The following is a 22,894-nucleotide window of genomic DNA, read 5'->3' as shown; positions in this document are numbered from 1 at the left end:
ACACTAGTATCCAGACAGAGAAAACCTAATCCAAATGATGAGAAATGAGCATGGACTTCCCATTGAACAGCAAGGAGAATCCAGTATTGCCATTGGGTCCTCCCCAACTGAGCCTCTCCCTCAAGAACCTGCCCTCTTTGGGGGAAGCAGCAAACCAGATTGTAAATAAAGACAAAGGGGCAGGCAGAGCACTCAGGGCTGTCACCTTCCCACAGTGGCTGCTTCTGCCTGTGGAGGGGGCACCGGGCACCATTCTGAGCCAGCCAGGTTAATAGCTGAGATTCCTTAGAAACAGTGGAAGCTACAGGGCCCTTGAGTCAGAGGTAACAAGGCCCAGCTCACCCGCTGCAGTCAGCATTCAGCCACAGCTTGGAATTCTCACATGACTTTTTAAAAAAAAGGAACCAACCCGGTTTAATGGGGTATTGTTCTGTTTATTCAGCCAATAACAGTTTCCACAGGGCTCACTGAAGACTCAAAGGGGGATTTGCTCCCTTCCCTTATCACAGGGACCAACATAAGTTCAGACATTCTCTGCTATGGGCACTGTGCAATCTACCAGACAATTCCCAGCTCACTTTCCAGGGGCTGCAAATGTGGGAAGACGTTTCCGATGCTTGGATAATTCATTGATGTTCTCCATCCATGAGCACTATGGTGGGAGAGGAAGAGGTTAGAGTCACAGAGGTTAGTCTGCGTAACAAAGTGCCAAGCTAACACTGCAAGAACAACCCATTTGTACAAACCAATGTGAACACCTCCAGTACCCACACAGACTCAGCCGTGGGACAGCAGAGCAAGGAATGAGAACCACACGCACCAAGGCATTGCAAGTCTGGGGCTTTCTTAAACAAAGCAGGTTATTTGGATAGCTGACCTGCAGTTTGTCACGGAGTGTGGGGGAGACAAGGCCCTGCACCCCCGGCTTCCTGCGATTCACCATGACTCTCAGCCAAGCCAGTAAAGCAGAAGGTTTATTTAGACGACAGGAACACAGTCCAAGACAGGTCTTGCAGGTACAGATAACAGGACCCCCCCCCCCCCCAGGTCAGGTCAATGGGGGGGGGGGGGAGGGGGAGGGAGGCCAGGAGGTCTGTCTGGCCTCCCCTCCATCTTCCCAGCCAGCTCCAAACTGAAACTCTCCAGCCCCTCCTCTGCCTTTGTCCCTTTCCTGGGCCAGGAGGTCAGCTGATCCCTTTGTTCTCCAACACCTTCAGTTGGCACCTTTGTAGAGGAGGGGCCCAGGCCATTAGTTGCCAGGAGACAGAGTGTCGGCTATTCTCTGTGCAGACAGTATCACAGGGGCCCTTTTGGCCTCTGCAACAATCACACACCCTGATCTCCCCACCTAGATACCTAAGAAATGCATAGGGGAAACTGAGGCACCCACACAGTATTCAGAGAAAACATTAAGAACATTCCCACTTCGTCACACAGTTTTCCTTCTGTATTTTATACCACATTAGAGTTGAACCCCTGCCCTCTCCAGAATCAATGGCTGTGTCTCTTTCTCCCCCTTTTACAAAAGTAGACAGCGCTGAGGCAAGAAATGTCTGCTTTGGTCTGTGGTCTTTCCATTTCCATTTGTCATTAGGGTTAGGTGAAGTCCCAACACACAGTCTCTTACCCTCCTTCATCTGCAGCTAGTCCAAACCCACTCCACAGAAGGATAATTTGGGATATAACCTTCAAGATGTGCAAAATGTGGGTTTAGGCTCCTAGTCGGAGTCACTATGGAATACAGGGTGCCGGAATGACCCAGTCAGAGAAACAGTCAGAGCTTATGGGGAAGAAAACCAACTGTGTCTCTCTCAGTGGATGGGTTCTTTGTGAGTGAGATGTTTGCCCAGTCCCAGGGGAATCTCCCTTTGCTTACAGAGTCAAGTTTGGGGTAACAAACTGAGTAACTTGCTGTGTAACATTTGCATCTCCGAAGAACCCTACCAACTAATTCCAGAGTCCCCTTGCTGCCAGGGAAGGATCAATGACTAGTTTAACAAATGGGCAAACTCTGGGGCAGAGAAACTGAGTGATTTACCCAGGATCACACAGCAAGTAGTGGCAGAGCCATAAGAGGGTCGGGGGGGAGGGTAGCAGGACAGATAATTCCATCCCTGCACTTGTTGGGTGCCCCTGGCATTGTGCCCCTGCCCAGCACACCTGTGGAGAACCTGCTCTCCTGAGGTTCATGTTAGGAAATTAAACTGCATGTGGTATTTAGCGGGCCCAAAGCTGATCTGAGGAGGTGGGGTTTGCACAGGCTACCCTCAACTGGGGAAAGGGAGGGGAGGCAGCAGGAAGCTCCTCACCAGGCTCTTGTTGACACTGAGGAGGGTGGCCTGGTACTGGGTCAGCGCCTGCAGGTTCTGGGCCAGTCTTCCCAGCTCCTGGGACAGCTCAGCAACGGCCTCTTCAAAGCCTGCAAGAGACAGGTCAGAATTGCTGGGGAGCAAAAGGGGAACCCCTCTACCTCCCTCAGCCCCCTTCACCACCCGCCAGCCCCTCTCAGCGTGTGGGGCACACATCACACCCCACCCCACCCTGTGCAGGGAGCACCCCCCCACAGCTCCCTCAACCCCCTTCACTGTGTGGGGAGACACCCCTGTCACTGCCCTCCAGCCCCTCTCAGAGTGTGGGGCAAACATCACACCCCCTCCCCCTCCGTGCGGGGGGAGGCACATCACACCCCACCCCCTCCGTGCGGGGGGGGCACATCACACCCCCTCCCCCTCCGTGCGGGGGGAGGGCACATCACACCCCCTCCCCCTCCGTGCGGGGGGAGGCACATCACACACCCCCTCCGTGCGGGGGGGGGCACATCACACCCCCCTCCCCCTCCGTGCGGGGGGGGGGCACATCACACCCCATGCTCGGCACTAACACCAGTGCAAACGTCATGATTTGAGTTCGGCTTCTCACAAGCGCTTTGCACGGGGGGGGGGGGGGGGGGGGACACCAGAGACTTCCCCTCCCCTCACCTCTCAGCCCCGCCTGGGGGCCCCCGGGCTCCATCCCCCGCCCCGCGCTCTGCAGCTGGACAAGCAAAGGAGAACCCGGCAACCCCGCCCCTCCCACTCCAAATGCCCCACGGGCCAACCGTGTCCTGCCCCGGGAACCGCCCCCCCCCCCCACGGGCCAACCGTGTCCTGCCCTGGGAACCGCCCCTTCCCCCACGGGCCAACCGTGTCCTGCCCTGGGAACCGCCCCTTCCCCCACGGGACAGCCGTGTCCTGCCCCGGGAACCGCCCCCCCCCCCCACGGGCCAACCGTGTCCTGCCCCGGGAACCGCCCCCCCCACGGGCCAACCGTGTCCTGCCCCGGGAACCGCCCCCCCCCCCCACGGACCAACCGTGTCCTGCCCTGGGAAACCCCCCCCTTTCCCCCAGGCCAACCGTGTCCTGCCCTGGGACACCCCCCCCCCCATGGGCCAACCGTGTCCTGCCCTGGGAAACCCCACCCCACACACACGGGCCAACTGTGACCCTGCCCTGGGAAACCTCACCCCCAGGCTAACTGTGTTAACTCCCCCCCACACACACACAAGCCAACCATGACCCAACCCCCATCACACACCCCCTCAAGGCCAGCCATGACCCCACCCAAAACATGCGCCAACCTGACCCTGCCCTATGGGGCCTTGCCTGGGACCAGCCCCTGCCCCCACCGCTGCTAGGCGCTTAGGGTGGGGGGGAGGAGGGAATCTTTCTGGCCTCCAACCCAGGAGCATCCCAGCCTCGTGGGGTTCATGTGCCACCTCTGACCTCTGTGGCTCAAGACACCCCATGGGAGAGGAGGGTGGAGCTGGCCTTGGGCAGGCAGCAGTGGAGACCCGCCTTGTCCTGCCACTCATGGCCCCTTGCTCCCTCCATGTCCAGAGTTCAGTGCCTGCAAGGGCAATACCACCAGGGGCGTGACTCCCAGGCCCAGATGGGGACCAGCACCATTCTGGTTTTTATGGCTGACAGGGCAGCGAGCACCGGGGGCTGGGGACTGGGGTGTCTGGGCTCTGCTCCCCAGGAGCCCTGGACTGGCCTCTCCTGTAAGCCAGGCTCCAGGGGGTCAGAAGAGGAGTCCCGCCCTTCCCAGACCAGTCAGTCATGGAGCTCAGATGTGTTACTGGCGGGGCTGTGCACATCTGTGTGGGGCCAGGGATGGGCTGGTCAGGATTGGGAGCTTTAGGGGAGCGGAGTCCTAGAAGTTTTTTCTGTTGTAAAGTGGGGTGGCAGCCTGCAAAAGGCGAAGAAATAGGGTCTGAAATGTTGGGGTATAAATTAGCTGTTACCACTCAAGAGAGAGATCTTGGAGTCATTGTGGGTAGTTCTCTGAAAACATCCCCTTAGTGTGCAGCGGCCGTCAAAAAAGCGAACAGAATGTTCAGAACCATTAGGAAAGGGATAGAGAATAAGACACCAAATATCATATGGCACAATACAAATCCCTGGTACCCAACACCTTGAACACTGCCTGCAGTTCTGGTTGCCCCATCTCACAAAAGATATATTAGAATTGGAAAAGGTGCAGAGAAGGGCAAGAAAAATGATCAGCGGAATGGAACAGCTTCCATATGAGCAGAGATTAAATCTGGGACTGTTCAGGCTGGAAAAGAGCCGACTAAGGGGATATGACAGAGGGCTGTAAATCACGACTGGTGTGGGGAAAGCGAAGAGGGAAGTGTTATTTACCCCTTCACATAACACAAGAAACAGGGGTCAGCCAATGAAATTAACAGGCAGCAGGTTTAAAACAAACCTAAGGAAGTTCTTCACACAATGCACCTGTGGAACTCATTGCCAGGGGATGTTGTTCAGGCCAAAAGTACAACTGGGTTCAGAAAAGACTGGACAAGTTCCTGGGGACAGGTCCATTAGTGGCTCTTACCCAAGATGAGCAGGGACCCAACCCCATGCTCTGGGTGTCCCTAGCCTCTGACTTCCAGAAGCTGGGACTGGAGACAGGGGATGGAGCACTGGCTACTTGCCCTGTTCTGTTCATTCCCTCTGAAGCCTCTGGCATTGGCCACTATCAGAAGACAAGATACTGGGCTAGATGGACCATTGGTCTGACCTAGTGTTGCCATTCTTATGTCCTAGGCCAAAGGGGCCTGGGTCTGGGGGTGCAGGACTCAGCCAAGCTTCCCCCTCCCCAGAACTGCAATAGGTGCTTTCACTGGGGTGTTTCAAGGACAAGGGACAGAAAGGGTTTTTTTAACAGAAGAAAGCTGAGATTCTCCTTCACGGAGGATGCCCCGCTGCGGGGGCTGGGCGCCTCCCTCCCCGCTGCCCGGCGGGGGCTGGGCACCGCTCGGCGCCTCCCTCCCCGCTGCAGTCTCCGGGCTCCCGTCAGGGGGCAGCACTGGCCTTGCGAGCCTCCGGCTCGCCGCTGGCTGGGCCGAGCCGCCGCTGCCTGCCCGCGCCCGGAGGATGGAGCTGCGGCTCCCCCAGCCCAGCTGACGTCTCCCCGCCTGGGCGTGTGCAACAGGCTCGCTCTGCCCCGCCGGCACCTGCCCTGGGGCGGCCATGGGGGAGCAGCGGCCGGCGTCCCCGGCGTCCTGCGGCTGAGCCCGGCTGCGGGGCAGGGAGGGGAGCGGAGCGCCCCCGGCAGCATCCCCAGCCGCGCCCCCGGCGGAGCCCGGAGCTGCGGCCGCCTCCGCCTGCGCCTCCCACCCGCCGGCTCTGGCTGCGGCGAGCATGTGCCCAGGGGAGCCGGGCCGGGCGCCCGGGCAAGGGCGTTTGAAGGGAACCTGAGCAGGGCGCTTCCCCGGCAGGATGGAGGCAGCGCCGGGCACGGAGCCCCGGGACAGGGCGCAGGGCGCCGACCCTCGGGACAAGCCCCAGGCGCTGGACGGGGAGGCCCCCGGGCGCCCCGAGGGTAGCGTGGGCTCTGGGCCAGGCCAGCCGCCCAGCGCAGTAACCCCGGGGGAGGCGCCCGCCTCGCAGCCCGGGGCCGGTAAGGCGGAGGCGGCGGAGCAAATCCTGTCCGACGCCGAGGACCCCGCCGCGCTAGCCGGCACCTTCGTGCAGCGCCAGCTCGGGGCCATGCTGCAGCCCGCGGTCAACAAGTTCTCGCTGCGCATGTTTGGCAGCCACAAGGCGGTGGAGCTGGAGCAGCAGCGGGTGAAATCGGCCGGGTCCTGGATTATCCACCCCTACAGCGACTTCAGGTGAGAGGGGCCCTGGCACCTCCTGAGGGACCTGCCTGCTTGCCGGCCACCCCCTGCCCCCATCCTCCCTGGCCAGTCATCCCCTGCCACCCAGCCGGGCTCTACCCCTCCCCATCTACCCCTACAGCGACTTCAGGTGAGAGGGGGCCTGGAACCTGCTAAGGACCCGCCTGCTTGCCGGCCACCCCCTGCCCCTGTCCCTGTCCTCCCTAGCCAGCCACCCCCTGCCCCCATAAGAACATAAGAATGGCCCTACTGGGTCAGACCAAAGGTCCAGCCAGCCCAGCATCCTGTCTTCCGACAGTAGCCAATGCCAGGTGCCCCAGAGGGAACGAACAGAACAGATAATCATCAAGTGACCCATCCCCTGTCGCCCCTGCCCAGCTTCTGGCATCTTCCCTAGCCAGCCACCCTCTGCCACCCAGCCGTGCCCTACCCCTGTCTCCCTTCCTATCCACCCCTACAGCGACTTCAGGTGAGAGGGGGCCCGGCACCTGCTAAGGACCCACCTGCTAGCTGCCCCGCCCCTGCCCCTGTCCTCCCTAGCTGGCCACTCCCCGCCCCTAGTCACCCAGCCCTCCCCTTCCCCTGTCTCCATCCACGCCCAGCCTAACCAGCCATTCCTGTCCACCCAGCCAGGCCCTACCCCTTCCCATCCACCCCTTCAATGACTTCAGGTGAGAGGGGCCCTTGCCCCTCCTGACCCCACCCTCCAGCCAAGCCCCCGTCCTCCAGCTGATACACAGGGCAGTCAGGTTGCATGTATCCCTGCCCACCCTCCCCCATGTCCACCCTCCTGCGGGCCTGGGGCTGGCGCTGTCCTGGGTACTGAGCGTGAGGCCACAGGCTAAGCCTGGCCTTCCCCTGCTGAGGTGGGCCCTGCTCAGCCACAGGGGTGGGTCCCGGTGGCTCGGAGGCTGAGGTCTCAGTGGAGTGAGGGTGCTGCGGTCTGTCCTCCCTGGCCCCCATGGCCCATACCCTCTGCTACTCCAACGGCTGCTCCCTCGGGCTGTGAGCATCTGTCTTCTATTCGTGCTGGTGCTCTGGGGCCTGCAGCCCCAGCCCCGTTTCGCGGGGGAGGTGAGGTGGGGCTGGCCCGGATGCCAGGGTCCTCTCACCAGGCTAGGGGCACCTGAGCCCTACAGCGCTGGTAGGAGGCATGGGGGGAACATCCCAGGGATGTCCTGGCAGTAAGCTGGGGGGGGGGGCTCTGCTCCCCAGGAACCCTGGAGGGGCCCTTCCTCAGCAGCGTGTGCTGTTCCTGCAAGCCAGGTACCAGGGACTGGGGGGGTCAGGTCCCTCCTCCCCAGACCAGTCAGGGAGCTCAGTCTTGTCACCAGGGCCCCTCTACCTCCAGGTGGGAGCAGGGCAGCAGCTGGGAGCTGTAGGGGAGTCGGGGACTAAGAACCAACAGGATACAAATCCAATGTCGTTCACTTTGCTGTGCAGGAAGTTTCTATTCCCAAGTCCTCACTGTCATCAGCCTTCCCTGCACCCAGACTCCCCAGCATCGCAGGGCCACTGGGATTTACCCCTATTCTTCTTGGGGACCCCTTTCAAGCAGGCCCGGTGTGACCCTGGGAGGCCAGCTGATCACCAGAATCAGAAACTCCCCTGCTGCCCAAAATTCACCCCCTGCCCCTTCTCTTTGGAAGGATTCCTGTCCCTGACTTTCCAGGGAAGGGGCTCTGCCCAGCACATGGTTAGTCCTCCCCTCTTGCCACTACTCTCCAATAAGGCAGGGGCTAAAAGTAACATGCAGAGAGGCCAAGGTACTGACCGGGATGTGCTTCTGCTGCCCAGCAATCTCTCCCCCACAGTTCACTCGTGCATCTGTCTGAGCCTGGCAGTGCTTCGTGTATGGACAGGGGAGAGCTTCTAGGTATCTGGGCCGAACCGACCTCATTCCCCAGGCACCGGGGCACCCCCAACAGAGGAAGACAGATCCTTCTGTCTGCCTCTGAGTAGCGCTTCTCTCTTGCCAGTGGACTAGGAGCTGTTTTTAATTTGTGAATGTACTGAGGAGTCACAGCACATCCAAGGAGATTAATTCCTGTCCCAGCTCTTGCGAAGGGGTGCCGGCAGAGCCCTCCCTCAGCAGGAATGGCTCTGGCTGTGCAGGCTGGTGGTGGAGAGGTGTTGGGAAGGGCAATGTGACCATTTAGCGCAGGGTGTGTGGCAAGAAGGTAGGCCTTGTAATGGCAGGTCCAGGCACACTATGTCCCTGGGATCTCCAGGGTGTTACTGGGATGTCTACGTGGTGGGAAGGAATTGGATGTCACAGGGATGTTGAGTCACCTAGGATGGGCTTTCTCTATGGGGGTTGAAACTGCAAGACGTTAATTTCTAGTGGAAAATTATGCCATGGTCACTGTGACCCAGCAGGAGACTAGCACCTGAGCCGTGTGGTGAAACTGAAAGTAGCTGCTCACGTGTAGGTGTAACCAGAGGTCCCCCTGCAGAGCCAGACAGTGCCCGGAGGCCCTGATTCTCAGTGACGCTAAGGATCCTTTACACTGCTCCAGCAGAGCGCGAAGGGCTGTAAAGCCGCCCTGTGTTACATCTGCACCCCCTGTAAGGGCCTCAGCGTAAGTGAGAAGGCCCCAGGTTTACAAGCGGCAGCTCTGCCTGGTGAAGGTGACAGGGTGACGTGCAGGGGGGCTGGTAGGGAGCTGTCCAGGCTGGATTACACTGATGTTGTTTATTATCCGCATTATGGTAGCAACCGAGACCAATCCAGATCAGGGCCTTGCTGTGCTGGGCGCTGCCCGGCCTAGAATAAAAGACAGGCTTCGCCCTAAAGCGCTTACCAAGTAAATCTGAGACAAGAGGCTCCAGGTGGGTTTGGGCAGTCAGCAGGAGGGGACTGGGAGAGGAAGGACAAGGTTAGCTGGGTGAGCTTGTGCATGGCATTTGCCAGGGGCAGATGATATTAACCCCTTCATAGCCAGAGTCCTTCTGGGCTGGCACTCCTAGCAAAGTACTAATCAGTAGGAAAGCTCTTGACTGCAGCTGGAGAGTCCCCAGAGTCGTGGCTTGGAAAGGGTTAACCCAGCATACAGCGTGGCCCCCAGAGAGGCATTAGTGACCAGCGCTAATCCTCAGCTTCTGACTGTTGGTTTCTGCTGTTATGGAAATGTGGGGCCTCTCCAAAGCCCATCTCTCCCTGCAGAGCGCCTTTTTAGGTGCCCACATTAGGAGGCTGGGCTGACAGTGAACTGAGTTGGCTTTTGCACCTGCCTCTGTGCAACCCAGACACTGGGGGAGCTCTCTGTCTCTGTCTTTAATTTGTTACTTGAAACTATTCTTGGCTATAGGACCAGAGACACCTCACGCCCATACAGACAGCGGTCACTAGGGCTGGGTGCAGTTCTGCTGGGTCACAGGGAGAGCCGGAGTGTGAGCTGGCCAGGTTACAGCAGAGAGATGGGGAAAGGAGCCACATGGGCCTGGGAGGAAGGAGCAAAACTGCCCTTGATTTCTTCCTGAGAATGATTGTGGACTCCTCCATTACTCGGTGTCTGTCGTGGGGGTCCGGGTCTGTGTGACGGAGGGGGGAAGGGGGATGTGTGTACCTGTGACTGGGAGAATGAGAACATCCCTGGCCCCACTTGAGTGTGTTTAGAGAGAGAGAATTTTAGGGTGTAATCCAACCCCTACAAGAGTCTATTGTGGGGGTTCTTCCCCATTCCTTTGAAGCATCTGGCCGCTGTCAGAGAGAGGAGTGGGGTGGATGGGCCACCTGGCGGTGTCTCTGGGGGATTAATCTCTCTCTCTCCACTTCCCTCCTGGTGTCTGTCTCATGGAGGAGCTAGTTTTGGTTCTTTTCTTCCCCCCCGTTCTGAACGTGGCGGTGACGTAGGACACGGTTGCCCCACAGAGAAATCCCCTCGGTGTCTGAGAGGCAGCCGTTGTGTGGGGTGAAATCACACAGCCAGCTACTCTCGGGCATTCAGGTTGGGGAGCCAGAGCATGTCAGGGCAGAGGAAGAAGAGAGACGTGCAAGGGGCACTGGCGAAGGCCTCTGCCAGTGGAGGAGTGAAGCTCTCTCACTGTGTTAGCCCCTGGCTACTAGCTAGTCTTGTTCTGCACCTTCCCCAAGGCTAGGGTGTTGACGGAACCTTCTAGAACCAGCATGTTCTCAGCACATGCCCCGTCTCGCAGTGGGGACCCCACACCAGCGCACGGCCCAAGAGCTGAATAAAAGCAATAGTGGGAGGACGCTCACGCCACTGAAGACCAGCCCAGTGGGGGCAGGACGTGGCTGGAGGGAGCTGGAGTCCCAGCCACGTTGACAGGGACTGCCTGCGAGACGGTTTCTGTCACAGACTCCCCGACTTTCTGGGGAAGAACGGCTTTGGGGAGGCATGCAGGTGGCAGCAGCCAGGAACTGAACTGGATAAACTAGCAGCAGGGTTCGAAGCCGCGCACTCAGGGGCAGGGCTCTGCCTGCCCGGGGCTGAGGTTTAGAGCCTGTCCCCCTCAACTCACGCCACTTGCTGCTGCTTGTTCCTCCTCAATAAAAGACTTGTTCAAACCAAAGTTACCTTGAGATCCTCTCAGAGCCTTTGCCTGGATCCCAGCAATATTCCAAGCCTGGCTCTGGAACTGCAAATGTGGCACTCCTGCCTGGTTGGTTGGTGCTGTGGTGGCGCCTAAAGACCATAACCGAGATCATGGCCCCATTGTGCCAGGCGCTGCCCAGTGAGAGACTGTCCCTGCTCCAGAGCCCCTGCAGTCTGAATGGACCCGACACACACAGGCTGGAAAGAGAAACAGAGGCCCTGACCAAAGCCACCCTGCAGATCAGTGGCAGAGCTGGGGTCTCCTGAGGCCCAGCGCGGTACCCAGACTTCTCTTCTCCTCTGCTGATGCTGGCCTTTCCCCATAGTGGCTCAGAGCTCCACCTGAGAGATTCACTGGAAGAGGTAGCATCTTCTTATACCTGGTTTTAAATATTTTTCCTAAGGGCTGAAGCCAAGGCCCTGGGGAAGGTCAGGGCAGGAACCCGTTAAGCCAGGCCGGCCCCCTGTGGAGGTCACAGCCTGCAAAGCCTGATGCATCCATCTGCCTGCAGAGGCCTGGATTCTAGTCTCTTCCCCAAGAGTTTGGCTTTGCAGAGTGAATTCATCTGGCACCGGCGCCACATTTCCAAGGTGAGTTAGTGGGGCTGTAGCACATGGCGGGAGGCGAGACCAGCAGGGGAAAAACCAGGCTGAGAATTGCAGGAACCTCCCCTCTCCGAAATCCAGAGCACAGCCCAAGATGTCTGGGCATAAAATTGGTGCTATAGGAGATACAGAGGCTCCCCTCTGCGCAGTGCAGAGCACTCCCTCTGGCACCCGAGGAGCGCCGTGCCCAGGCCTGGGTGGGACGCAGCAAGGGGCGTCACTCTCCCAACGAGTGCGGCTCTTTGGTCCTGTGGCTTGTGCAGTGGGTTGCCCTCTGGCACGGGGAGGGCGCTGGCTGCAGACACCCCTCAGCCCAACAGAGGGACGGCAGGAAGGTGCGTCTCCTTTAGCCCTCAGCCCCCATCTCTGCCTGCATGGCCGCACTGTGCTCAGTACCCCGGCCTCTTCATGGCTCTGACCATGAGCCAGGCTTTGGCAACCCAGAGCCCTGCCCCTCCCATCCTGCTTGTGTAACCAGAGAGCTTATTCTAAACCCTGTTAGCCCCCCGTGGGCAGTGATAAGGAACCAGGTGCCGGTGGGGAGACGCAGAGCCCCCGCCCCCAGCTCAGGGGCACTCTGGAGGGCCAGAGCCTGAGTTCCCGGGGAGGAAAGAACCTGGGACCCTCCGTGCTTGGCCACTTGTGCCTGGGCACTTCAGCAAAAGCAGATTGCCCTGAAGCGCAGAAGCGGAACCCCGTGGGGGCTCTTTTATCCCACACCCCCAGCTACACCCTTGAGCTCCCTCCTGGGGGAGAGGGAAGTTTGTGCCTTGAGTTCCAACCCTGTGATCCCAGGCAGACAGGAACAGAGTCCATCATCTGAGCTCCAACCCCAGCTCTGACACTGCTTCCCTGGGTGCAAGTCCCGTCCCCGCTCTGGGCTCAATCTGCCCATCCGTGATCCTGATCCGCCTGCCTGGTGGGTGCCCGAAGTGCCAGGAGTGAAGGTTTGCAAGGGGACGCTGGGAGGTGTGATCTCTTTACTCCATGCTGTTGGGTAAAGCACCACCAGGGAGGGTCTCCATACCCTGCCTCCTCATCCACGGGAGGGATCTCCTCTCCCTGGGCTGGCAGGGCTTAGCCTGGCACCCTCCCCAGGGGAAAGAGTTGGTTTCCGCAGGGGCTCTCCATAAGGCCCCCACTCTCCATAGCCCAGGCATCATCCTTGAACCCAAGCTCTCCTTCTCCTCCTCCTTCGCCGGCAGAACTGGCCATCACCATCTCGGCAACACTTCCCGAGGCCTCGCCTCTCCTCTCCTGGACTCCTCCCCCCAGGCCTTCAGCCCCTCTCTCCGGGACTAGTGCAACTCTCTTCTGCCAGGCTTGCCAAGCCCCGGTCAGCAACATGGGCACAACGAGGTTACCCCCTCCTCTCCCCTCCCCACTCTGCCCTCTCCCTTCTGGGTCAGAATCGCCCACGCTGTTTTCAGAGCCTAGCCCAGGGCTAGGGAACGGATCTGGCCCACCTGTTCCTCGTTAACAGCTGCACCAAGGACAGCCAGGCTCGATACAGACCTGATTTCTGTGAAGGGAGGGAGGCAGGAGATGGGTGAGGACGCTGGGGCAGAGGCTGTGATGAGCAGGGGGAAGGGTTTGGGCCTGGAGGCCCACATGGCTGCTGTAAGAGGATGGAAAAGGCCTGGGAGCTCCTGTGGTGATAAAGAGCAGGACAAGACGCCAGGTGGAGAGGGAGGCCAGCCCCCATAGTGGTGGGGGTGGAGGATACATACTTCTTGTGGAGTTACTGAATGAAAGGGAAACTGAGGCAGGGTGCCACAGAGCTACCCCAGGCCACCAGGTGCACTTGGCAGGCAGCCAGTGCTGTTACAGAGCCCCTCAGACGCTGGGTCTCTGTTCTCTTCTCACCGATCTTTGGCTGTCTTCTGCCTTCATGCATCTCCCCACTGTCGGGGCAAGAACTTTCCCCTCCACAGCTCGTACTACCAGGCCCAGCCACCCTATCCCTTGCTGCCTCAGCAGCTCCCCGGCTCCTTTCCTAGCCAGCTGGAGCCTCCTCTCTCTCCTTCCCTGCCACTGTGCTAATTCCTTTCCCCTTGGGATCTCGGGCTGGGTGCAGACTCTGCCCCTCCGTGCTCTCGTACCACGGCTCTCTGGTTGTTTGGGGGCACAAAGTTGGGAGTCGAGCTGTCTGGCCTGGCGTGTTGTTGCCCCCGCAGATGGCTGGCGAGCTGCAGGCTCTCAGCCCTCCCAGGTGGAGAGACAAATGGGGAGGTGTGTGCGTGTGCACATCCTGGCCATGTATCTGTTTGGGACATGGGCAGTAGGGGAGGAGGGTGTGTGTCCATGTCCATGCATGCACATCCTGGCCGTGTATCTGTTTGGGGCATGGGGAGGAGGGTGTGTGTCCATGCATGCACATCCTGGCCGTGTATCTGTTTGGGGCAGGTGCACGCAATCTCCAGAGGGTTTATAGAGTCCAAGGCCAGAAGGGACCTTGCTGATCAGCAAGTCTGACATCCTGTGTCACGCAGGCCATGGGACTTCCCTGAATCGGTTCCTGTTGGATCTACAGCCCATCTTTTTGATTTCAGTATTTCCGGTGATGGAGAATCCCCCACAGCTCTAGGTAAATTGTCCCAATGGTTAATTACTCTCACTCTTAAACATTTGCACTTTATTTCCGGTCTGAATATGTCTCGTTTCAACTTCCCAGCTGTTGGCTCCTGTTAGATTTTTGTCTGCTAGACTGAAGAGCCCGTGATCAAATAGCTTGTTCCCCAGGAAGGTACTTACAGACCGTGAGAAAAGTCATCCCTTAAACTTCTCTCTAAACACATGGAACTCTGTCACTGTAAGGCAGGTTTTCCAGCCCTTTCATCAGTCTCATGGGTCTTCTCTGAACCCTCTCCAGTTTAAACTGATCCAATTTCTTATGCAGGTTTAGCTACTAGAAGGAGGTTTTCATTCTCTGCCTTCCTTTCTCCTTTCCTGGCTCCGTTCCCCATCTCCTTTCCTCCTTTCTCGTTCCCCTGCTCCTCTGTCCCCTGCTTTGTGCCCGCTCTCCATTCCTCCTGCAGGTTTTACTGGGACCTCATCATGCTGCTGCTGATGGTGGGGAACCTGATCATCCTGCCCGTAGGCATCACCTTTTTCAAGGATGAGAACACACCACCTTGGATTGTCTTCAACGTGCTCTCGGACACCTTCTTCCTGGCCGACCTGGTGTTGAACTTCCGCACGGGCATCGTGGTGGAGGACAACACAGAGATCATCCTGGACCCACACACCATCAAGATGAAGTACCTGAAGAGCTGGTTCCTGGTCGATTTCATCTCCTCCATCCCCGTGGATTACATCTTCCTCATCGTCGACCTGGAGACTCAGGTGGACTCCGACGTCTACAAGACAGCGCGGGCCCTGCGCATCGTGCGCTTCACCAAGATCCTCAGCCTGCTGCGCCTCCTGCGCCTGTCCCGCCTCATCCGCTACATTCACCAGTGGGAGGAGGTGGGACTGCCAGGGGAAGGAGGGTGGATCATTTTGGGGGATCCCTGCCTGGAAGGATCAAGGGGGAGGTTCAGAACCCCTGGCCAGGGGGAGGGGCATCTTGGGGACCTGTGGCTGCGAGGCTTAAGGAGCTTTTGTGGGGGGTTAAGGGGCATTTGGGGTCCTCCCCTGCGGGTACCTGGAGAAGAGAGCTGGCTTTTCACAGTCTTCCTCCCATCTTGTCCCCTTGCTCAGATTTTCCACATGACCTACGACCTGGCCAGCGCCGTGGTGCGGATCGTTAACCTCATTGGCATGATGCTGCTGCTGTGCCACTGGGACGGCTGCCTGCAGTTCCTGGTGCCCATGCTGCAGGATTTTCCCGAGGACTGCTGGGTCTCCATCAATCACATGGTGGTGAGTGCCCCGCCCGGCTCGTCTGCACTGGAGCCTGAGATCCCCAGGATCTTCGTGTATCCCTGAATTTGCTGCCCACTGGGGTGGGGCTGTCGGGCTCCAGCCTGTCCCTTCCTTGCGGTCTCTGCTCTCCTCAGCATCTGTCACCCATTCTGGTCTAAGAGACCCCCGAGGCGGAGCGGTGCCATCCGCTGCCCTGGTGCCCATCATGGGACATAAGGAGCAAATCCTTTATTTTACAAGGCAATTGTTTAAAACCATCCCCCATCCCAGACTGCCGCAACAGAGCTGTGTTCCTGTGGGCGCCCGGGAGGAGTTGTGCCCAGGAGCAGGCTGGCTGGGGAACAATGGGGGGAATCCCTGTCCAGGGCCATGGGCTCCGTGCAGAGTCCCAGTCTCCACTGTGATACGCACACTGTGTCACTCTGTTAACAATGAATGTGCTGGAAGGCAGATCCCCCTACCACCCTGCTCAGCGGCCAGGGGCTGCGTGGGGTCAATGAGGGCAGAATTTGATCTCCCTGCCCTGTCCCCAAGCCAGGCTGGCCCTGCAGGGCTAACAGGAGAACTGCCTTTGGGGGGGGGTTGATCTCCTGAGTGAGAGACTGGGGCTGCCGTCTGTGTAATGGGGATCGTGGCATGTGCATGGGATGAGAGAGGCTTAGTGTTTATAAAGGGACAGGCAGGTGATAAATAAACCTTACGCTGATGGCTCCAGCCTGGGAGACCTCACGGACCAGACCATCAGGCATGTTCCAGGCTGGGAGCGTCCCCTGGCACACACGCTGCTACACACACACTCTTACACCCCCCCAGGTGCACACTCTTACATCTGTGCTAATTACACCTGCACACATGTGCTGTCCAGCTGGGGGCTGATGGAGTCTGATTGCAGCCCTGCAGGCATCAGTCAGACAGGGGAATCTCTCAATCTGGGCGTGTCCCTGCTGCAGCACATCTTTGCCGCTAATTAAATCCAACAAGCAAGGGAAATCCCTCCCACCAGCTGCCAAGAGACAGCAGGCAGGAGGGGCTCCTGCTGCCTCCCTGGGAGCTGGGCTGGGGGCAAAGCCTCTGGTCCTTAGATCAGCCCAGAAGCCCCTGTCCCGGGGTGTGAGGCCACAGACGTGCTCCCCTGCTGGCTGGGAGTTCATGTTTCCCCCACCCTGGGATGGGAGACACAGAGAGGCTGCGTATTCAGAGAAATCCCTGGCTGCAGTGGCAGGAGTTAGCCCGGCTACAGCCTGCTCAGGTGCCCTCCTGTCTGCAGAACGACTCCTGGGGGAAGCAGTACTCCCATGCCTTGTTTAAGGCCATGAGCCACATGCTCTGCATTGGGTACGGCCAGCAAGCTCCGGAGGGGATGACCGACGTCTGGCTCACCATGCTCAGCATGATTGTGGGTGCCACCTGCTACGCCATGTTCATTGGCCACGCCACTGCCCTCATCCAGTCGCTGGACTCCTCCCGCCGGCAGTACCAGGAGAAGGTGAGTGCCCTGCAGGGCTTGGGGGAGTGAAGCAGGCCCCAAAGCTCAGGCAGGGCGGTAAGGGGCAGGCCTTGAGGCAAGCAGGGGAGGTGATGGGCTGGTGTGGGGGAGATAGGGCCTGGGTATGAGCTGGGAATGAACAGATACTTGTGTCACTAAACACTGCCCGACCCATGCCACTCCTTGCCAGCTTCTCCCCTGGTTCTATCCCGCGTCGGCACACCTGTCCCAGGGCTGCCTGGTTCCAGGCCTGCGGAGGCTGTCTGGCACCACACTGCACTCTTCACTCTTGCCCTGGGGCTCGGGCCGCAGGCATGGGCCCCCTCCCACCCACCCATGGAGCCCCTGCCCTTCCCATCTGGGTGTTTCCAGCCTTGGCATGAGCGTTTCTGTCTGTCCCTCCAGTACAAGCAGGTGGAGCAGTACATGTCGTTCCACAAGCTGCCCGGGGACACGCGCCAGCGGATCCATGAGTACTATGAGCACCGCTACCAGGGCAAGATGTTTGATGAGGAGAACATCCTGGGGGAGCTGAGTGAGCCTCTCAAAGAGGTAGGGAGTTCTGGAGCCAGGGCCAGCCCTGCCGCCCCCTCTGGGCGGGTGACTGCTGGGGCCAGCCCCGCCGCCCCCTCTGGGGGTGATCGCTGGCGGGTTGCTGCTCTCGGAGGGATATATTGCTTCCAAGTGACCCTCTTTGCTGCCCTCCTCCCAGGAAATCATCAACTTTAACTGCCGGAACCTGGTGGCCAACATGCCGCTGTTCGCCAGCGCCGACCCCAACTTTGTGACGGCCACGCTGACCAAGCTGCGCTTCGAGGTCTTCCAGCCTGGGGACTTCATCATCCGCGAGGGCACCGTGGGCAAGAAGATGTACTTCATCCAGCACGGCGTGGTCAGCATCCTCACCAAGGGCAACAAGGAGACCAAGCTGTCCGACGGCTCCTACTTCGGGGGTGAGGCTGGGCCGGGAGAGGAAGGAAACGGCCATGCAGCTCCCCAGATGGGAGGGGGTGTCTGTGGGATGGAGATGTGACGGGATCCCCGGGGTGCAGCCTGGGAGCGTGGGACCGCTGTGCCCCCTTAACTCTCTCCAGCCTGGGTGTCTCTCACAATGCCTGGCTAGTGACCAGCCGCAACCCCTCCAGACGCTGTGATCACTCAGCACAGCTGCATGTGGAGTCCCACACCCAGCTAGATTGCATGAATGCTCCCAGAGCCACTCATGAATCAGACAGGGAAAGACACCAGCCGAATCCCCCCAGCTCCCAGCACTGTGCCTCAGGAATATACCGTCTTGCACTGCTCAAGACAAGCAATGCAGATTTATTAATTGGTTCACCACTTCATCAATGGAAAGGTGGATATACACCAGCCTTTGCAAACCTGAGCAGTTATGCCACACACTTCACACTTAAAATAAATTTATTGTCTACAAAAGATAGATTTTAAGTGGTATTAAGTGATAGGCAAAAAGTCAGAGTTAGTTACCAAAAGAAAAGAAAATATAAGCACGCAGTCTAAACTCTGAACCCTATTAGACTGGGCAACATCTAGATTAAGCAGTTTTTCTCACCCCACTAGATATTGCAGTTCATAGTACACAGATTTCACCCTTGAAATCTGGGCCAGAGTCCTCTGTTGGAGTCTCAAGTCTTCAGTGTCCTTGTTGCTTGCAGCATAGGTGGGGGCAGGAGAAAGGCCAAGCATGGGTCCACTGTGTCTGTTTTATACCCTTAGTCCATGTGCTTGGACAACATAAGTCCAGGCATGTCTGGGGGACATTGCTGAGTCCCCAGGCAAGGTTGAGCAATTCCCCTGGTGTGGCCCCATGCATGTGAATCACTGCATTGTAGCTCCCTTGCTGGACAATAGCTGGTGATGGGTTGTTTGACACCCCGCCCGGGTGTTGGTTACTTTCCTGCTGTTGACTCTGGGGGCGGGGGGCTAATACCTGGCTGATTCCCCAACTTACAGCCTGTTTTAGTGACAACCATACAACACAATTCTCATAACTTCATATGCATTAATGATCTACATATATGGATAGAAAAATGACTTTCAGTAGATCATAATCTTTCCCCTGATACCTCACACAGCCTGTTTTATATGCAAGTTCACAGTCATATATAAATGAGGAAAATGGGGGCACAGGGCACTCCCCCAAGATACAGAATGTCACAGGAGAATCCTAGCCCCAGCTGTTGTGCTCCTGTGCCCACCCCTTCATGGCCCTAACTTAGGCTCCACCCACCCACCTGGGTTTACTAAGGTGCCCCTCACCCTACAATCTAAGGCTTCTTTGAGTTAAAATATTTAGTAATCTGCTGCTCATGCTGAGGAGGGAGTCTTGTCCAATGGTTTGAACTGGAGGGGCTGGGAGCCAAGACTCCTGGGTTCTCTCTCCAGCTCTGGGATGGAAAGAGAGCGATGTCTAGTGGTTAGAGCAAGGTGTGGCCATACTGGACAGGACTCCTGGGTTCTCTCTCCAGCTCTGGGAAGGCAGTGGGGGTAAAAATGGGGGAGGAGGAGGGGCTGGGAGCCAGGACTCCTGGGTTTTCTCTCCAGCTATGGGAGGGAGAAGGAGCGGTGTCTAGGGTTAGAGCAAGGTTTGGCCATGCCAGACAGGACTCCTGGGTTCTGTTCCCGACTCTGTAGTGGCTGTTGCGTTGCCTGGGATCGGTCCCTTCCCAACTTTGTGCTTCAGTTTCGTTCAGCTCACAAGCTCCTGTAACATAAGAGGCACTAGACAAGGTAACCGTCTCCCCTTCTCTGGCTGGGGGGTCGGTGCCAGCAGGGCGGTGGCCATGGCCATGATGCCGAGCTCTGTGTCCCCACAGAGATCTGCCTGCTGACGCGGGGGAGGCGCACGGCCAGCGTCCGGGCCGACACCTACTGCCGCCTCTACTCGCTCTCGGTGGATAACTTCAACGAGGTGCTGGAGGAGCACCCCATGATGCGTAGGGCCTTCGAGACCGTGGCCATGGACCGCCTGGACCGCATCGGTGAGGGAGCGCCCGCCCCAGGTGCATGCCAGCCACCCCCGCGAATCTCCTTGCTCCCAGGCAGCTGCTGCACTGGCACATACCCCCTGCTCCCCGACCCCCTTCCCCTGTCCTTGGGCCCCTAACGTCAGGGGCATTTCTTTCCCTGCCTACTTCGGGGCTGGGCTGAGGAGCCTGCTCTGGGATTCCCTCCCTCTCTCCAGGAGGGGTAAGGGGAGCTGCTATATGTCATCGCTTTTGTTCACAAGGAGGGTCTGTAAGTTACCTCTCCCAAGCTCAGCGTCCCACTGCCTCCCCCTTGCACTCCTCACTAGTGAGGGCCGACCTGACTAGCTGCTGGCCCTGGGGGCAAATGGGACCCAAGGGTGCCAGGCCTACACCCTTCTCACACAGCCGTAGATACACTCAGCCAAGAAAACGGCTAGTGTCACGTAACCCCATGGTAGGAGCAGGGAGCCAGGACTCCTGGGTTCTATCCCCCGCTCCTCACCCTCCCTGTCTGTAAGGCGGTGGAGATGCTCATATCTGCCTGCTACTCCCGTGGTGCCCCTGGCCCTGGGGCACAGTTCAGGCAGGTGTTGGTGACCCTGTCTTTTCTCTCTGCCCCTCAGGTAAGAAGAACTCCATCCTCCTGCGCAAGCGAGCAGAGCACAGCTCGGGGGCCATGAACAACGAGATGATCCAGCAGATCGTCAAGCACGACCGGGACATGGCCCACAACATCCAGGACCTGCAGCAGATGGCGGTGGGCCGGGAGCTGAGTGGCAAGCCAGTGATCTGGGAGCCCCTGGTGCATGCGCCACTGCAAACGGCAGCTGCCACCACCAATGTGGCCATTGCCTTGACTCACCAGCAGAGCCTGCAGGCCCACATCTTCCTGCCACCCTCCTCCATCTCCAGCCCACTCTCACCTGAGGCCACCCTGCTCACCAGGCAAGTGCGCAGGTCCCAGCCCAACTTGGGGGGCTCCCGGCCCTCCTCGGTGAGCTCCCAGTCCGGCGTACAGTCCCACCTGCAGACGCCTGCGGCCAACTCCCCTTCATCCCCCATGGTCCAGTCCCAGTCGCCTCTGGAAAGTGGGGGTCAGAAAGCTGGCCACGTGGGACTGCCACAGCCAAGGCTGGTGCAGAAGGGAGAGCCCCTGGCAATAGCAAAGCAGCCCCAGACGGGCTCCCAACCCCAGCTCTCCAAGTCCCGAGGCACCTCAGTTTCCACGTCACTTCTCCAGCAGCCAGCAGGGGCTCCGTCCCCCAGCTCTGAGCAGGCGCTCCCAGCAGGGAGAACTCTCCACTACAGCCTGTCCCGAGCCACCGGCTCCCACATCTCTCTGCTGATGCAGCCGCAGCAGCTGGTGAAGCACAGAAGCATCCAGGGCCTACCCATCGGGAGGCTCACCCAGGACATCCGGCTCCTGTCAGCATCTCAGCCATCCCTGCCCAATAAAGTCGCCCAGCAAGTGGACGGGAGCTCCTCCCATCAGGGCAGAAAGTCAGCGGGGAACCTGGCTCACAGGTCATCTCCCTCAGTAGCTGGACTCCTCACCAAGCCACCCCCTGGGGTTCCAGGCCAGCCAGCACACCCGCAGCAGATGCCTTCAGGATCTTTGGTCCAATCCAGCCGGCCCGTGAGCGGAGCGTCCACCCCGCAGTCTCCCGTCTCCATGCCCAGGCATGCGGCAGGCCCCTCCCGCAAGGGCTCCGTGGCATTCAGCCCTGAGGTGGAAAGTGGGAAGCCCAAACTCCCGTCCAACATATGAGAGCCCAGGGCTGGGTCCAAGCATGGGGGGGAGAGGAGTGGGCTCGCTGGAGAGCCGTGCTCCTGGGGCTGTTTGACGTGGGGCGGGGGCAGGGAGAAAGGGGGACAGCCTCCCCCAAGGCCCCCACCCAGGGCTGAGGCTGAGTGGGCAAGGAGAGGAGATGGCCAGGGGTGACCACCTACCGCAGACACTGACTCTGCCAGAGTCATGTGCCTGGCTGCAGGGCAGGCTCTGCCCAGGGGTCGCTCTGGGATTCTCCTGACTCCACTGAGGACAGGAAGCCACTAAAAGGCTGCCCCCATCTGCACCGCAGAGCAAGGGGGCAGCAGGGCTGTGGGCTGCGCTGACTCCATCAGTGCCCTCTGCACTCTGCCTCTCCCTGGGAACACCAACCTTGCAATGGGACCCTGCCCCTACTCTGTCCCCTTGCCATGGGGCCCTGCCCTATTCCTCACTCCACCCATTCCCAATGGGCCCAGCCCCTGCCCTGCAGGGCATAGGCCCCACCGTGGTGAGCAGCGTCAGGAAGGCACTCAGCGGCTCCTCCCACTCATGTTTCTCCATTAGGAAATTCTCCCAGCCCCCCCACCTGGCCCATCCCTCAGCTGCATCCCCACAATGGCCTGGTTGAAGCCTTTGCCCTGGGGGGGGGGGAGGGGGATAGGGCCAGAGCCCCAGGGTGAGGCCTTTCCCCTCACCCACAGCAGGGGACAGAGTGGGGGGGGATGGACCCCATGGAGAGGCCTTTGCACTGGGGGAGGGCAGAGTGGGAGGAGGTGGGGGGTTGCAAGGTTGCTGAAAACTGGAATTCCCCTCACTCCAGCTCCCAAGCCTCTGTACCCAGAGCAGGACGCCGGGGGCCCCATGGCGCTGGCTGCCATGGCCAACCCAGGAAGCCAAGATGAATCCATCCAGTACCCCATGGTCCCAGGCAGCTCCGAGTCCCCAGGACTCCAAGTGTCTCCCCTCTCTCCCCCTCATCCCCAGCTGGTCTAGGCTGAGAGGCCACACAGATCCTCATGCACGTGGCCTCTGCCCCCAGAGGCCTGGCAATCACTGCCACTTGTGAACATGTCTCAGCCACCCTGTCTCCCATAGGGTGAGGTTAAATGTGTGCAGGAGCTTATGCAAGTGCCTCTCGCCCTAGAGAACCCAGTTCCCTGGGGAAGGGAGGCATGGGGAGCAGGCATGTCTCATCCCCCACTGCTCCGAGCAGCTGGTCTTTATAGTCAGATGGTCCCTGTAGAAAGGGGGAGATATGGACCCAGCAGAAGGGGGCCGTGGGCCAGGGCTGTCCTGGCTGTAACTGTCTGGGCTGGATTTGAGCTGGTGGGTTCCCTCCACCTCACAGCTCCTGGCCTGTCCTGGGGTCCAGGAGGCTGCCTCTGAGGACATAGGCCCAGTGCTGGCTTCCCTGAGGGGCTTGTTCCTGATACCCGTGGCTTGTCAGGA

The 22,894-nt window shown here is 59.1% G+C and overlaps 1 protein-coding gene and 1 long non-coding RNA gene across 2 annotated transcripts; one reads left to right on the top strand and one right to left on the bottom strand.

Annotated features, from left to right (window-relative positions):
• Nucleotides 1-419: 419 nt before the first annotated feature.
• Nucleotides 420-3,025, bottom strand: LOC135892825 (uncharacterized). The gene is made up of 3 exons (XR_010562302.1): nucleotides 2,979-3,025; nucleotides 2,310-2,419; nucleotides 420-652 (listed from the first exon to the last, which is right to left on the bottom strand). It is a non-coding gene; the product is annotated as an uncharacterized LOC135892825 (long non-coding RNA).
• A 2,740-nt stretch (nucleotides 3,026-5,765) lies between these two features.
• Nucleotides 5,766-21,442, top strand: HCN3 (hyperpolarization activated cyclic nucleotide gated potassium channel 3). Its single transcript, XM_065420249.1, has 8 exons — nucleotides 5,766-6,160; nucleotides 14,370-14,799; nucleotides 15,034-15,195; nucleotides 16,466-16,684; nucleotides 17,090-17,236; nucleotides 17,397-17,637; nucleotides 19,522-19,707; nucleotides 20,298-21,442. Exons 1-8 carry the CDS (start codon nucleotides 5,766-5,768, stop codon nucleotides 21,440-21,442), a joined length of 2,925 nt encoding a protein of 974 aa, XP_065276321.1.
• Nucleotides 21,443-22,894: the final 1,452 nt, after the last annotated feature.

This window comes from Emys orbicularis, chromosome 20, assembly GCF_028017835.1.
Source record: "Emys orbicularis isolate rEmyOrb1 chromosome 20, rEmyOrb1.hap1, whole genome shotgun sequence".
Taxonomy (NCBI): domain Eukaryota; kingdom Metazoa; phylum Chordata; order Testudines; family Emydidae; genus Emys; species Emys orbicularis.
The sequence above is the reverse complement of the archived record's forward strand: the minus strand, read 5'-3'. Positions and strand labels throughout refer to the sequence as shown.